This window comes from Perissodus microlepis, chromosome 16, assembly GCF_051167445.1.
Source record: "Perissodus microlepis isolate ML-2025 ecotype Zambia chromosome 16, ASM5116744v1, whole genome shotgun sequence".
In the NCBI taxonomy this organism is placed as follows: domain Eukaryota; kingdom Metazoa; phylum Chordata; class Actinopteri; order Cichliformes; family Cichlidae; genus Perissodus; species Perissodus microlepis.
The window spans coordinates 16,543,100-16,558,389 of NC_140476.1; the positions used below are offsets into that span (position 1 = coordinate 16,543,100).

General features: G+C 40.2%; 2 protein-coding genes across 5 annotated transcripts; one reads left to right on the top strand and one right to left on the bottom strand.

Annotated features, from left to right (window-relative positions):
- Window positions 1–463: 463 nt before the first annotated feature.
- hnrnpa3 (heterogeneous nuclear ribonucleoprotein A3) lies at window positions 464–12,010 on the top strand. 4 transcript variants are annotated; one of them, XR_014797118.1, is made up of 12 exons: window positions 464–590; window positions 1,881–2,003; window positions 2,117–2,263; window positions 2,362–2,572; window positions 2,666–2,755; window positions 2,863–2,934; window positions 3,568–3,615; window positions 3,855–3,992; window positions 4,110–4,226; window positions 4,306–4,373; window positions 5,831–5,900; window positions 10,337–12,010. XR_014797118.1 is itself a non-coding variant. In XM_084907646.1 (11 exons), exons 1-10 carry the CDS (start codon window positions 585–587, stop codon window positions 4,356–4,358), a joined length of 1,005 nt encoding a protein of 334 aa, XP_084763772.1. In that variant the 5' UTR covers window positions 464–584; the 3' UTR covers window positions 4,359–4,373; window positions 5,831–7,245. The 4 variants fall into 4 exon arrangements, 2 of the variants coding, with proteins under 2 accessions (XP_084763772.1, XP_084763771.1); XR_014797117.1 differs by lacking the exon at window positions 10,337–12,010 and adding an exon at window positions 7,059–7,245; XM_084907646.1 differs by lacking the exon at window positions 10,337–12,010 and having other exon boundaries at window positions 5,831–7,245.
- nfe2l2a (nfe2 like bZIP transcription factor 2a) lies at window positions 4,475–14,393 on the bottom strand. Its single transcript, XM_084907644.1, has 5 exons — window positions 14,179–14,393; window positions 10,991–11,236; window positions 10,621–10,710; window positions 10,331–10,522; window positions 4,475–9,518 (listed from the first exon to the last, which is right to left on the bottom strand). The coding sequence occupies exons 1-5, from the start codon at window positions 14,212–14,214 to the stop codon at window positions 8,298–8,300; spliced, it is 1,785 nt and encodes a 594-aa protein (XP_084763770.1). The 5' UTR covers window positions 14,215–14,393; the 3' UTR covers window positions 4,475–8,297.
- Between the last annotated feature and the right edge of the window lie 897 nt (window positions 14,394–15,290).

Genomic DNA, 15,290 nt, shown 5'->3' on the forward strand with positions numbered 1-15,290 from the left:
TGCAAATGCAACACAAAATTTGGAAGATGCCTGTTTTTAGGGTTTGGCTTGCATTGGAGTTATTTCTTTCTTTACTGACATTGAAGCAACGATTTACAGCCTAGATGGCATCAGCAGTTATTTCGCTGAAATGAATCAAAGGTAGGTTTGTGTGAAAAGAAATGTACCTGGGAGTCCAGTAGACACTGGTCAGAGATATGCCGGTTATAAATGCTGCTTGTGCTGCAGACTAACATTCATCAGCAGCACAAACATGAAGCATTGACTATGGAGGGCTTGATGGATGGAAGGGTTGATGGTTGGTACTCCAAGTCAACCAACAGATGGCGCAAAGTAACATTGATTTGTTGCAGGAAACGAGGCGAGCAGTAAAAGACAGAGTGTACTAAGATAACTTTAATCAGAATTAATAATATACAATAAGCTTTATATGGCAGTCTGTGTTCATGAGTCATGGAGGCTATAGAGTGCTGTGTTTTAAATTCTGACCACTGTAGTTCACGATCGTCTTACGTCCAGCATCAGCAGCCACGCCGATTGGGTCACGTGATCCGCTCAGATCTGCGTCCGTGGACATCTGCAAAATGGAGGTGAGGTTATGGCAAATGTTGCAAATTAATTACGTTTGTGTGAGACATGCATGGAGACAATGGCTATTCTGTAACATATACGCGACAGTGCTCAGAGGGCGTATTGTGTTGCATCATAACATGTGGCTGCTCTGTTGCTTTAAAGCTGGTCACTTTAGCTAAGACTGTAGCTAAGCTAATGGAGGTCCAACAAGACTAAACGTACAGCTCTCCGGCTATGGAGCTGGAGAGCTGTATATTGTGTTGGGGTTGGCGCTTTCCCAAATAAATAAATAAATAAACAATCTCGCTGGAGTTTATAAACCAAAGGTAGTTATTAGAGCAAGTGCGTTTTGCTTGTTTATGTGTATATTGTTAGTGTTGCTAGAGTACCTGCGTCTGTCTTGAAGCGAGCTAATGCTAGCTGCTAAAGCTAATGCAGCTCAGGCTAACCCAGACTGTACTATGGACACGTTAGATGGTATATGCAGCATGTCACGTAATATAATTCCGTGTGTTTTTGTTTTTTGAGTGTTGTGGGGTTTTTTTTAACGGAGTGTGTCGCCTACGAGTTAATGTCACAGTCTGGTATTAAGGGCTGACACTACAGCTGAACAGCCTAATTTCATAACTGATAAATATTCAAATATTGTTTTCTCTTTGTTTTTGTCTTTTCTATAAATTATATGTTTAGTCTCACTGTCGAGGTAAATTTGTATATATTTGTATATATTTTCCACCACAACAGATGTGTTAGTCTGTAGGTGTTGGTTTAAAACACGAATTACATTTTATTAACAAGAACAATAATTGATGTCTGAAGAAACCTTCAGTAAAACACTTTAATTAATGCTGAAGTTGAAATTTCAGGCTCAGAGCACGAAGAAACCACCTGTTGTGAAAAGCTGCCATATAAAAATATTGATTGCAGAATCCCATACACTTCATCTGGCCATTTATGCTTAAGAAAATAAAAATAACCATAGGAAATTTCCGTAATCCGTTACATACATCAATATAGTTTTTTTTTTATGTATCTCTGTTTTACTGAATTGTTATATTTGATGTCTTTTTTAATAGATTTGTATGTTTTTTCCAAGACACAACGTTGTTTAAACAAAGACAGAAATTTTGCTGATTTAAAAAAGAAAGAAAGAGAAAGTGTCTGAAACACAATTCTTGTGTGTATTGTCTTACTTTATGGTTATTAGTACAACGTAGTAACAACTTCTTACGTGTAGTGTCATTTCACAGTTAGTTTTCTGATGCATCTTTAACCAAGTGGTGTGTGTTTGCTTTTTTTTTTTATAGGACCGTGGCGCTAAAGAGCCTGAGCAGCTCAGAAAGCTGTTCATTGGAGGTCTGAGCTTTGAAACTACGGAGGAGAGTTTACGGGCCCATTTTGAACAATGGGGTACCCTTACAGATTGTGTGGTTTGTATTTTTCTTATGGCCTAGTTTTAAAATGGTTTCAAATACAGGTGACAACGTGTAAATGTAATAGCACACCACTTGAACTGTACCTGTTAAACCTGTTTTGTCCCTAGGTAATGAGAGATCCTAACAGCAAACGATCAAGAGGGTTTGGCTTTGTAACATACTCTTCTGTAAGGGAAGTCGATGATGCCATGAAAGCAAGACCTCATAAAGTAGATGGCCGAGTTGTAGAGCCCAAGAGGGCTGTGTCCAGAGAGGTAAAATAAAGAAAGAAATTAATAAATCCCAGACCAGAGCACAGTTACTACAGATATGTTATTGTTTGGTGTGTACTTACTAATGCACTCCACTTTAGGACTCCAATAAACCAGGCGCCCATCTTACAGTGAAGAAGATCTTTGTTGGTGGCATCAAGGAAGATACTGAGGAGTACCACATTCGCGAGTATTTTGAGAAATATGGAAAGATCGAATGCATTGACATCATGGAGGAACGCTCCACAGGGAAGAAGAGAGGATTCTGCTTTGTCACTTTTGATGACCATGATACTGTAGACAAAATTGTTGGTATGGGCTCATTCAGATTTCAGAGTTAGCCAAACTGTTAGTAAACAGAAAGCAGTGAATAAACATGTAATGTTTTTCCTATTTTCCTTGAAGCCCAGAAATTCCACACAATCAACTTCCACAATTGTGAAGTCAGGAAAGCTCTGTCAAAACAGGAAATGAGTGCTATATCCAATAACAGGGGTAAGCATGCAATCAAAGGAAGATTAAAATTAGACTTACTGATTTGGCATGTACAGTATGCAGCTGATGTCATAAAAATCTTTAAAATTATACCTTTCTTTAAATAGGCAGGAGCGGGGGATCGGGAAATTTCATGGGCAGAGGTGGTAATTTTGGAGGCGGCGGCAACTTTGGCAGAGGTGGGTAGTTTGCATGTCAAGTCAAAGCACTTCTGGCCTTAAGCACATTAATTTGAAGTTTAAATTTGGGATGGAAGCACAGAAATAACATCAAAACTTCACAGTACTTGCAAACATTGCATATACGTGTGTTCTATGTGTCAGTACGAGTGTCTTTGTGTGGATGTCTATATCAAAGTGTACTGTGTATTTATGAATTGATCGATATAAAAGACCATTTGCTCTCAAATTCTGGTGCCTATGCTAATATAAACCTACCATCAGTAGTCTTCAGTAGATTACTGCATGTAAAAAGACCGTTTCAAATTAAGGTTTGCTATGTGAGCAGAAGTAATACAATTCCTTTTAATTAAGGCATTCGGTTTTAGATAATAGGAGTCTAAAACTATGTTCAGAATCGCGTTTATTGGCCAAGTATATGCATTGTGTCTAGCATTGTGACAGTTCAACTGTTTGGGAGGGAGATGGCAAGGGGGAAAAACAGTTCCTGTGTCGGGTGGTCCTGGTCTGCAGGCTTCTATACATTCGGCAGCAGGTCAGGGTCTGTGTCCAGGGTGTGAGGGGTCTGTGATGTTGATTGGGATCATTATAATATGTGATTCTTCTTGGTAATCTCTTTATCTTGTTTTTTAGGTGGCTATGGTGGAGGACGGGGTGGATATGGGGATGATTTTGACAATGGTGAGCCGTTTTTCAAAGGTTTTGCCTTTTAATGGGTTTAAACTATAGCAGGTGCACTGATTTAGGGGTCAAAAGTCACTAAGGTGGTTATTTTAATGGGTTTAAAAATCATGCTTACACAACTGGTGTGTCTGTAGAATACTCTTTGCAGTAGTGCCATGTTATAACTGTTTGTCTGTGTTATAGAAAAAAAAATCATTTATTTTTAATTTTAATTTTGTTTCTTAATTAAATAATAGGTCCAGGAGGAAATTATGGTGGCGGACCAGGTTATGGAGGTGGCCGAGGGGGCTACGGAGGTGGAGGTCCTGGGTATGGCAACCAGGGTGGAGGATTTGGTGGCAACTGTGACGGAGGCTATGGAGGTAATGGTGGAGGTAAAAGTTTTATTTCCTACAGAATTTTGATTGAATTGCCCGCGGGATGTGAATAGCGAAGGTGTGTGCGAGATAGTTGAAACCAAAGCTTTCCTTAAAATTGACCTGCATCTTCAGGATATGGAGGTGGTGGAAATTACAATGACTTTGGAAACTATGGTGGTCAGCAGTCAAACTATGGGCCCATGAAGGGAAACAGCTTTGGAGGCAGGAACTCAGGTGGACCCTATGGCGGTAAGTTTCACCCTGCAGTTTCTCGTAGTACATTCAGACTTCAAGTCTGAGTAACAGCATCGTAATTTTGCGACTGCAGGTGGATACGGCTCCGGTGGTGGCAGCGGCGGCTACGGCTCTCGGCGATATTAATTATTTAATGTTTTGGTAAGTTGCATTTAGCTTCACACCACCCTCGTAGCACAGTACAGAGTGAGCCCATAAAAAGTGCAGAATAACTATTTGTTCTATCCTGTATCCATTCAACAGGCTTCAGTTCTTAGCAGCAGAGGCGAGGAGGTGAGCAAAGGAATTGTCAGGAAAGCTGCAGGTTACTTTGAGGCAGTCATCTGAAAGCATTAGAGGAACACACAAGTCAGAAATTACTGCAGCTAAATCGGAGAAGTTTATGGAAGAAGGACTGTATACAAGACATGAGTGCAGATGATACTCTACCCTAATTGTGATAGATGTTTCCCTATTGAGCAATTTTTCCTTCTGTGTGTCTGAAGTGTGTGTGTATTGTGCCTGTGGTATCAGGGATAAAGAGTAAAGTGTTTTGGGGTTGCTATGTTTTTTTTGTTTTTTTAATCTGAAGTCAGTTCTAAATATCTTTATTTTTCTTTTTTATATGGGTAAGTTTTCTGCTGGCCAATTAACCTTTGTCTTTTAACCTGGTTTTTGTCACATAGAATAATAATTTTAGGTCCTTAGATAAGATAGCTTTATACATTCATTCTAAAGTTATTATGATTTCACAATTGCAAGTGTCAAGTGTATTTTTTGATTTTGTATGTAAAGCTCAGTGTGTAAATCCCTCGTAGTACCAGTGTCAACAATTACAAGCAGTCTGGAGTAGAATTAAGGGAATCCCTCACTCTTCTTGTTCCCAGCAAACCAAGTTATAGATTGTTCAAATATTTTGATTAGTTGAAAAAGACCGAATAAAATTGTGTAGTAAAGTAACATGAGGTTCAGTGCATCTTTGGTTCAGAAAAAGATGAAATGAGTTATTAATATATCTGTTGCTTGCTTATTGTGACTGAAGTGTAGCAAATCAGCTGGTCCACAACTTTCCCATCTGGTGGAGTATTATTTAGGAGCTCTGTGATGTGAAAATAGTGTATGCGTGTTGCATTCATGTACTTGTACCAGGGTCAATATAAAGGGAGATTTGGGTAGTCCTAGTGAAGGGCCCAGACACCACTTACGCAAGTAGGATAACAGCTACAAGCACCAGCATTTTGGGCTTCAGCGTCACTAGTGTGGAAGATTTGCAGATGACTGTCAGACAGGACGTCTTCAGCCCCAGCACAGTGGACCAGTCAGCAGTTTGAGAGAGAAGGGAGAAGGCAGCATCGAGCACAACGCCCATGGAGGAAGCTTGCAGTGTCGTGCCTGATAGTGAGCATCTATCTTTCTTTCAAGATTAGCTAAACTCTCCAGCAGCCGGTGCTAGTGAAGAAAGACTAGGACACACTGGAGGTCCTGTTGAGTCAGAGATACCGCAGTTTTACCCGCAAATACTAGAACTCAGACATTAAGAAGAAAAGGGAATGAGTATTTCACAAAGCTGACTTGAGAAGATGGAACAGGTAAGAGTAACCATTTTGCTTGATTTACAGATGTGGAAAGAGGAATTCTCTTCTTGCTGAAAATCTGTAAAGACCTGATAACATGGAAGGTTCTGGATGGGTAAGACTTTTTTTTTTTTTTTTTTAATATTGTCCAAGCCTGCTCATATTTCAATCTAATGCTGATTACACAAGGTGCAAAACACAGGGTGTTTTAAGATAAACAAAGCAGGTTGACCTTCAGTACTTGTCTACTTTGAGCAGAATCAGCATGTGCCCTTCACCCCACTGCTCGGTACGCTTTGAAGCCAAATACTCTTTATGCTTATCATCAGTATATTTTAAAGCTCAAATAAAGGTGGTGGTGATTGAACACTTGAAACAGAAAGATTATCATGCATTCCAAGAAAGGAAATTAAGAAAGTCACTATATCTAACATTTTTTTAAGTTTTATAAGTAACTACTTTCGGTTGCTCCCCTACTTCAGAGGGTAGGTCTACATATTTGATTTGACCAAATCCTACACCCGATGCCCTTCTTGACACAACCCTCCAAGGGATTTGTATCTCCTTCCAGGATCAAACTGAGTAAATGTGTAAACCACTACACAAGGAGCTCCCATTTTTAGTTTTATCATGTATCAAACAATCCTAATCCCAAAAGGTGCAAAGTCAGAAAAATCAACAGTTATAATATTACAGTATCAATTCACACAGTATAAACTGTGACTTATTAAATAAGCCCTTTAACCCGGAGGCTGAGGTTTTCTAGAAAGCTAACATATTTAAAAAGAAATGTAACCAATTTTTTAAAAGAATTGTTTAAAAAAAACTATCAGCAGGGGTCACAGATAAAGCATTAAATGTGAGTATACTCAAATATTGGTGTAATAGATGAAAGCATAGCATTTTTCCATACAGGCCATTTACAAAGTGCTTCCATTTGTTTCAGTTCTCAGAGTAGCCAAGTAAGCCAGCAAATTGAGGGACTTTTTGTAAAGTTTCCATAATCATGACAAGTCCTCCTACGGCACATATACCTTGTAGTTTTTAGAAGTGATGAATGATTTGTCATCAAATGCATAAAAATAAACTTGACATTTAATTATTTTTTAACTTATTTCTGATTTATATGTATTCATGTTTGTGATACTTTGGTTGTGTTGTGACTAGGTGGACAAAGTTTAGGTGTCAAATGTTTTGATTCCACATACTTTATGTCTAGACTGCTCAGTATAAAAAACAAAAACGGTGCCCACTGTTATCCTGTCTCTCCCAGGATATTATCTTTGCAAAGGCATGTAAAATAACCAGCCTCATGTCAGGAGAGACAAAGAGCGAGTCAACGAAGGAAAGAAAAGAAAAAAAAAACTTATTTGTTAAGAGCACACCAGTGAACCATTTTGTCTGCTAAGCAGAATATGTAACGTTTGACTTATGTGTTTGAATAAAGGGATTTTTCATGATATGAGTGTTTTATTTCTTAAACTGTTTCTTTATTCCTCAGAGTAAATGTTATCGGAGCATTTTATTATTTGATTAACATGTGTCCTTGGAATTTTTTTGTTTTAAACTCTACCCTCCAGTTTTGTTTGCCACGTGCAGAAAACAGGCTTGATAACCAAAGGGGAGAGTCTGTGTGTGAAAGTGCATGGCGTGGGGGCACATTGATTGCAGCAGGCTTTGCCTTTGAATGCACTTTCTCGTTGGAGTATTGTGGACTTGTCATTCATGTTTAGCGCTGAGCATACTCGACTGTACCTTGACAATTGTGCCCTTTGTAGCGCGTCATAAAGAATGCCGTGGGTGTGAGTTATTTTACCAGGAGTTTTAATAGAATAAAAAGATTTGGGTTATTGTACAAACAAGCTCGCTCCTATACAAGTTGAGCAGATTGTGAAAGCATTTCAATCCAGTGACGTCTTTGTGTCTTTACAAAATTCTATTCATTTGCTGCGCTGTAAGCACTTTAGCAAAGCATTCATGTCAGGAACTGTCTTGAACATGTGGTAGGTTATGCAATAGTATCTTAAAACTACATATCCATCTGGCACCAATCTGTTGTGGGCTGTGGCTGCAGCATAGCACGCAATATTCTGTTTTCAGTCAGCGGGAGGCTAAGTAGCTATATGAATAGTTTATTTCAAAGCACCGAAATCAGAATAAAAAAGGGGAGCAAATCATAAGGATAAAGTTATAAAATAAGTAACTGATTGAAATAGTCATTAGCATACAGAAATATATATATATATATATATATACAATATATATGTACAAACACAGTAACTTTTTTTTTTAAATCAATCTCAGTGCTTATATTTACAAACTATTGGTTAAAGAATCTGTGAAGGTGTCGGAGTACAAAAGAAGTAAAATATAAAAAAATAGTAGAACATTCAAGAGAAGCAAAAACTATACAATAGTTCTGCTGAGCTATTAACGCTTAAAGCTGAGCAACTACAAAGTTATTGCATAGTATAGTATACTATAATAATGAAGTACCATATTACAAAGGAGATCAGTGTCTGTCGTCACTTTTAAAAGTCTTTTTAATGCGGGGAACGAGAAAGACGCTGCCATCCGTTGACTGCTGAAGGGAGTACTCTGATGGGGAGTAGGAATTTCCCTTCTCATCTCTCAACATGCCAAAGACCTCCAGGTACAAGTTGTTGAGCTGCCACTTCATTTCCTTCAGGTCTGTCATGTTCTTGCTCTTCTCACTCAGCAGGCGCTCTTTTTCTTCCTTCAGCGAGTCCAGCTCACTCTCCAAACCCACTATGTTCTCCATCTTGCGTTTACGGCAGTTCTGGGCTGCCACCTTGTTCTTTCCGCGGCGCCGTATGTCGCGGACCAGGGCCAGCTGGGCCTCGTTCAGTTGGTGTTTTGACATCATCTCATTAAAATCATCAACGGGGAGGTTGATAATCATGTCAACGGTAAAAGGGATTTTGAGCGCCTTGGCTCTCTGTTCGTCTCTGGAGAGACGCACATTAGAGCGTTTCTTCGCTTTATCTTTGGTGAAGGGGGCGTTCTTGTGGCTGCTCTCTTCTCCTGGGTCCACCTTATGTTTGGGATTCTTCTCGTGCTCATTTGGTTGCTGAGATGGTATAGATACAGAAATTGCTGCGTGTGCATCATCTGGTTGGAAATTTAATGAAAACATCTCAGAGTAGTCAGATTCTGCGCTGCCAGGGTTCTGGTCCATCTCCTCCATGTCCGAGTCGCTGCATCTAAAGGACTCGCTTCCATATGCAGATTTTGCAGGACTTGCATTTGTAGAGATCCCCGAATCTGAGTCTGGCTGTTCTGTTATTAGATTTTGCTTGCTTCTGTCAAAGGCATCTCCGGGTGAGAGGCTGTACAAATCCATGGGAGTGAAGGGGGCCTCGTTCGGGACATCGGACACGGCAGCACTTTCATTTCCTTCGAGCTCATGCTGACCACTGCTCTCTTCCAATATAGTGTTCTGATAAAATATGTTACAGAAACTTTCTGCGCCTAAATTGGCATTTAATTGAGTGGTTTTCACTTTTATCAGGCTGAGGCCATCAGCTGGAGCCATGCTGGGAACGGAGCTGTCAAATGTGTTCATAAACTCTGTGGGATCGACATTTAAACTGTTTGTTTTCTCATCTGTCATGGGGTAAAAAGAGTAGTTTGGATTCTGTATTTCCGGGCTGTCTTGAAGGGGATAGGTTGTGGTCTCCAGTGTGTCCTCCATTTGCATGTTGAGGCATTCCTACAAAAAAAATTACAATTTTAAAATAAATGCACTCATTTTAAAGTACGGCTTAAAAAATTCTCAACATCATCACTAAACAGGGTTTCAGCTAACAAAGTCTGAACCATTGAGCTGTTCAGTTGTTGCAGCTCCCTGTGCTCCACTGAATGCCGGTAGAGCTGGTTTTAGCACAAGATTGCCTACTGTGATTAACAAAACTATCCAGTTGTTGAAATGTCGGAACTTCCTACTGCTGTAAACAGAATATCTTATCTTCATGAAGCAGCTTTTACAAGTTTGAGCACAATTCCACTCAGCTTTCATTTCTACACTTTTAGTATCATCACCAACTAACTAGATTAATCCTGCCAATTCTATTTTATGGTTACAACCGCAGCCCAGTCCACTCAGTCAAAGGTCGAGGCAACTAATGGTGCAATGCTCCACCCACCAGCTAATGCAAATATGAGGTGCCTTGAAACCGAGCTGATAAAGCAGCTAATGAAAATGACTTCACCTTTCTGCTACTAAGCAAAGATTTGAAGACACACCTCATCTGAGCAAGCTATCTTTTGGCTCTGCGCAAAAATGTTAGTGGCTATTAGTCATATGAATTATATAACCCCTGAGCAACCATGCTTCTAATGCTGTAAAATGTCTAGATGATGAAAGTTAGTCGGAGTGGAATTAGCAGTGTGCACCTAAAGCAAACAACAATTGTTTGTCCTCTAATGTCAAGCTCCTGCCTTTTATCCATTTTTTTTCTTTTTGTATTTGTTCCACCACACGAAATGCCATGTCGCTGAGTTCGTAGAATCTCTGTGTCATACCTGCAGCTCGGGGAGGGACAGAATCTCCATCCAGGCCTCCTCCAAATCTGGGGGCATTCCCTGTGGTGCTGGTGGTGGCAGCTGTCCTGGGGAGAGGGTGGCAGGTGATGGAGCTGGTTGTTCGGGGGACATCATCATGTTGCTGCTGATGGCTGCTGAGACAGCAGGTGTGTCCAGACAAACTGAAGTGTTCTAGGAGACAAAACAGATATGACAGTTTTTATACAGCTAAAAACGATGCCCAACAATCACGCGGTTCATTTCTGTTAATTTCTGCTCAATGTTCTTACCTCAGTTTCTTCTACAGGAAACGTCTCTGCCAGTAGCTGCAAACATTCATCGAATGACATGGCGTCACTTGTTTCTGTGAAACTGGCATTCTGCAACAGAAGTTAAAATACCTTGTGTTACTTTTTACCATCTAGCATCTACCAGCTTTTTGGCACACCATGTTTTAACAGCAGCACATGATTGTGTATTTATAGCGCTCAGGTCCCTGCAGAGCACTGATGCAAAACTGAAGTCCAACCGGCGCTGCTGCATTTACACAGGATGAGGTGGTAACCTAGCTACAACACAGCCAGAGCCTATAAAATGAGGTGGGAGTGGTGTACCTTTGACATGAGTAATGATGGAGCGTGTATGTACCTGTGTACCTACCTCTAGAGGTGTGACGGCAGGCTGCAGCGGGGCTCGAGGTATGTATTCTCCCGTCTCCTCATCTAGCTGTAGCTGTGCCAGCAGGGCCTTCTCCTGCTCCCGGAGCAAATGCAGCTTCTTCTCCTCCTCCAGCTCCCGCTGCCTCTGGAGCTCATGCTCTTTCTGACGGTGGTTGTAGTCAAACACTTCACGCCTGGCACCAAGATCAATGTCTTGCTTCCACAGTATGTCAATGAGGTCCATGTCCTAGAAAGACAGCCGCAGATCGGTTAACAGAGTTTGCAAGCAGCCATGCTGTCCTGCATAGGAGTGTTCTGAGCATCGGAGCAAAACAGAACGTCCCTGCTGCGAAGCGTGACTGTTGTACCTGCCACACCCTGTCCCTCAGTATCTGATCACCGACAACAACACAGGCACTAATGTCAAGGGACAGAAACTGCATGAATAATGAACGCATTCCTCTCCTTCCTCTGTTGTCACCACACACCAGCAAAAGACACATATCCTCATTTGATACTTTTTCCAGTGAAGGGAAGTAGTCACTGCTTATCCAGTTACGCAGAAGTGTGAATTTGTTTGTCGTATTCAGACTCCCACACAGTCAGGGATCGTTTTTTAGCGAGTACTTAAAGTTCAGATTTAAAGGATGGTTCAAAACTAGTTTAGAAGTTAAATCATATTACACCATTTAGCCAATGTGGCCATAGTATACAGTATTATGGTTGGTGAAGAACATATGAGCAAAGAACATATAAACAAAGCAAGTAAAATTGGCATTGTAATTCGTCAATTATGATTATGCGGTAAATCTATAATGGTGTTGCATTTACATATGTGTATTTGGCAAAAGCTACATTGATGCCAACCTATAGCTACATTTCTTTGTAGGTGCTCAGGTTACGGCAAAGGCTACAGCGTAAGGTCTCAGAAAGGTTTGTGGTTACAATGTACCTTTGTACCTAATCACACTATGAGGTCATAATGTCATACTGAGTGAAATTAAAATGCTTATTTCCTCAATTTCACCCTCACTAGGTATTTAAGTCAACTATTACAAGTACTACTAAATTATCTTAGCACAACAATAGTCTTGTCCTACATATATTTACACATTAGGCAGAGCATGCGATGACATTTTAGTACCATTTCCTGTAGATTTCCCCTAACTTGCCGATTGTTATTTGACTTTTTAAACAAGGATGTCTAAAGATAAATTATGCTGGCCCCTTCTCTGGGCTTTTAGCAGAATTTATTTACAGAAGGAAAGTGTTTCACAAGGCCCAAGGATGTTACATAAACCTGCGATACTGGTTTACACAAAAAAAAAAAAAAAAATGAGCATGTGACTTGTTTGTTCCTCAGATTTGGGTGTAAACATTACTTATGAGCTTGGGTTTATAATACAAAAAAAAGAGAGAGCCTAGAGGACACCAAAAGGGAACTCAGGGAGAATAAAGAACAAAGTAGAACAATGTACAGTAAGGAGGATGTGGGACTGTTCAGAAAAACCCTGTCAGATAATGTTTTCTTCAATTTTTCTTTTTTTAAATAAAAACAGGATGAGTCACAAGCCTCCGCAAACTAATAATAATGGCATATGAGCACCTATAAATACTTTAAGCCATTGTTGACACCATTTTCCTGACTACAGTTGTGGTGCTAAAGAAAAAAAAAGAACCCACTAACCCTCTTTGCCTCTGTGTTGCATCAGAGCTATGACCAATGAAGGATTACACATTACTAAGGCTGCTCACTGGTTGGAAGGTGAGCACACAACTAGACATTATGGTTTGTACAGGAATGAGGAAGTCCCTTAAAATGTCTGTGTGGGATGTCTAAACTCACTTCTTGAGGTTGCTGATGTTTTCTAACAAACAACAATAAAAAGAAGAAAAGAAAGAAAGAAAGAAAGAAAGAAAAACACTCTTGTCTGTTGGTCACGCCTAATAAGCTCATCAGACAAGTCACGCCAGTCCTTTAGAAAAAACAACCACCGCAAGGCCAAAAAACTGACTGTTGTCAGTCAGTGATTTCAGTGTGGTTGTTAAATTAGCCTGTTGTTATAATGCAGCTTTATAAACAGCACATTCTGTATTAATGACAACTGGGCTCTGTGAATGTGGGTGTGCTTAAGTAATGGTGTCACAATCAACTGCCACAACACATGGACTGGCACCAGAACAAGGGGGGGAAAGGCTGAGAAAACTACTTCCTGCACCTTGATGCCACACAAAAACCAGTCAAAAAAGCTTTTACACACAGAGCCTTCAGAATGACAGTTACCAGAGATACATATTAAACTTAACAAGCCTTTAGTGTTGGTTGTTCATTTACTTATCTACAGTTAAACACAAGGCCCCGAAAGAGGGACCCGAACCTGCTGTTGTAACATGCCTATTTTCAACACCATTCAGTGGACATCCAATCTCAACTGTGGATGATGAAACACAGCTGCACAGCCATTTGGGCCCTCATCAGTCAACTGTACTTCCACTGACCCTCACCTATGACAAGCTTAGAGGAAACACTAAAGATGCGAGGCCATGTCACAAGAAAAAATAAACTTCAACCAAGTTCAATGTTTTCATTCAGTGTATAAGAACAGGTCTAGTCTAATATTTGGCCCTTTTTTATTAACTCATAAAACACACAGCAAAGACATAAGCAGCAGTAAAAGAAATCATTCATGGTGGTTATAAAAGCTATCAGATATGGGATCACATGCTTTGAGCAGGAGGAGGGCGGGGTGGGCAGGGGGAGATGATGACACAGTTACGACAAAAGCTTCAACACAGTCCAGGTTCTGTTTGTCTAACTTGCCAGGATAAAAGAACCTGTTATTTTATTCGAGCAATCGATCACAACACTAATATCTGAACCTGTTCTGTTAATGGGGATTTTTTCCTGTCCAGGAAAAGCGTCACAAGTGGATGACTTGCAGAACTGAAAGACAGTTAACATGTCTAACTCTAAGACAGCCTGTCGGCGTAGTCTACCTCACACTTTTAAAGCTATAACGTCTGTAACACCGGCGTAAATACACTAGTACTGTCATTTAGCTGTAATTTAACTGATAAATAAAAGTTTACATAAAGTCTATCTCTCTAATAGCCCGCATTAAAAAGGAAGTTGACAGTCAATGTCAGATAGTTTGTCTACTCTTTTCTAGCGAGAAATACTCTATTTACCTGTTGACCGGAATGCATCACCTCCATTTCCATCATTATGGAGCTCTGTCGTGAGGTTTTGAAAAAAAAAAACTCCGTATGACTGAAAAATTTGTGAGTTATTCCTTATATTGGATATAAAAATGGCGAGCGGTCTGGAGGCGATATAGTCCGTCACGGGAGCTGAGCGGCGAGAAGTGCTTCTTCCTCCAAACCTAATGAGCATTACGGAAATGATGGCCCTCCCCACCGGGATCGTCCCCCTCGCAGCGGCCTATGAGGGCTGGAGATAAGGACTGTGTGTGCGTGCGCATGGAGTACATTTAACACAATAGTTGCCACGCAAAAAAATTACACAACATATTTATGTGAAAGATAAACATTTTATAATACTTTAACCATTACGTAATTTGCAACATGTTATATCGTTCGTTTATAGACAGCTTTATGTAAGCCAGCTCATAAAAGAAATATATATAATGTGTACCTTGTATTTTAACTTCGTCACGGACGTGACCAGACTTTGTTTGGTGCATACCTCCCCCTGCTGGTGACCGTGACCAGCGTGGAGCTGGAGACCCTGGGGCCCTGATGTTCCTTGTGCAGCTGGGTAGACCATCACAAAATCATAAAGAGAGAAACAGAAGACCCAGTTTAAAGTTACAGTCCTGCGTTTAATGTTTTACTCTGAAGCTCAGACCTGTTAGCGGAACAATACCTCTATGTGGTAAAAGTCCCAGTGCAGAATGATTCCTGTTAGTTTATATGTTTTTGTTTGTTTATTGGTTTGTTTGTTTTTGGAGGGGAGGTAGGTGCATAAGAGATACTAGTTCAAATGGGTGGAACTGTTACTAACATCTTTTGGGAGGAGGTTGGGGTGTGGGAGTCGGACTCTGCCATAATTCACTGGGTGCTCTAATTGGAAAAATCTTCATCTGTCAAGTAATGAATCATTACAGTGGGTTAACTAAATGTGCTACAAGCTAAATTATTCCCTGTTACACTATTTCTCATAAAATTAAACAAAACTGAAGTAATGATCTAAAACGTGTAAGTGAGGAATCTCAAAGATTTGCAGATCTGTAATTCCTTTCCATTATCAATATATATGTTTGTATTACGTAGTGTAGAAA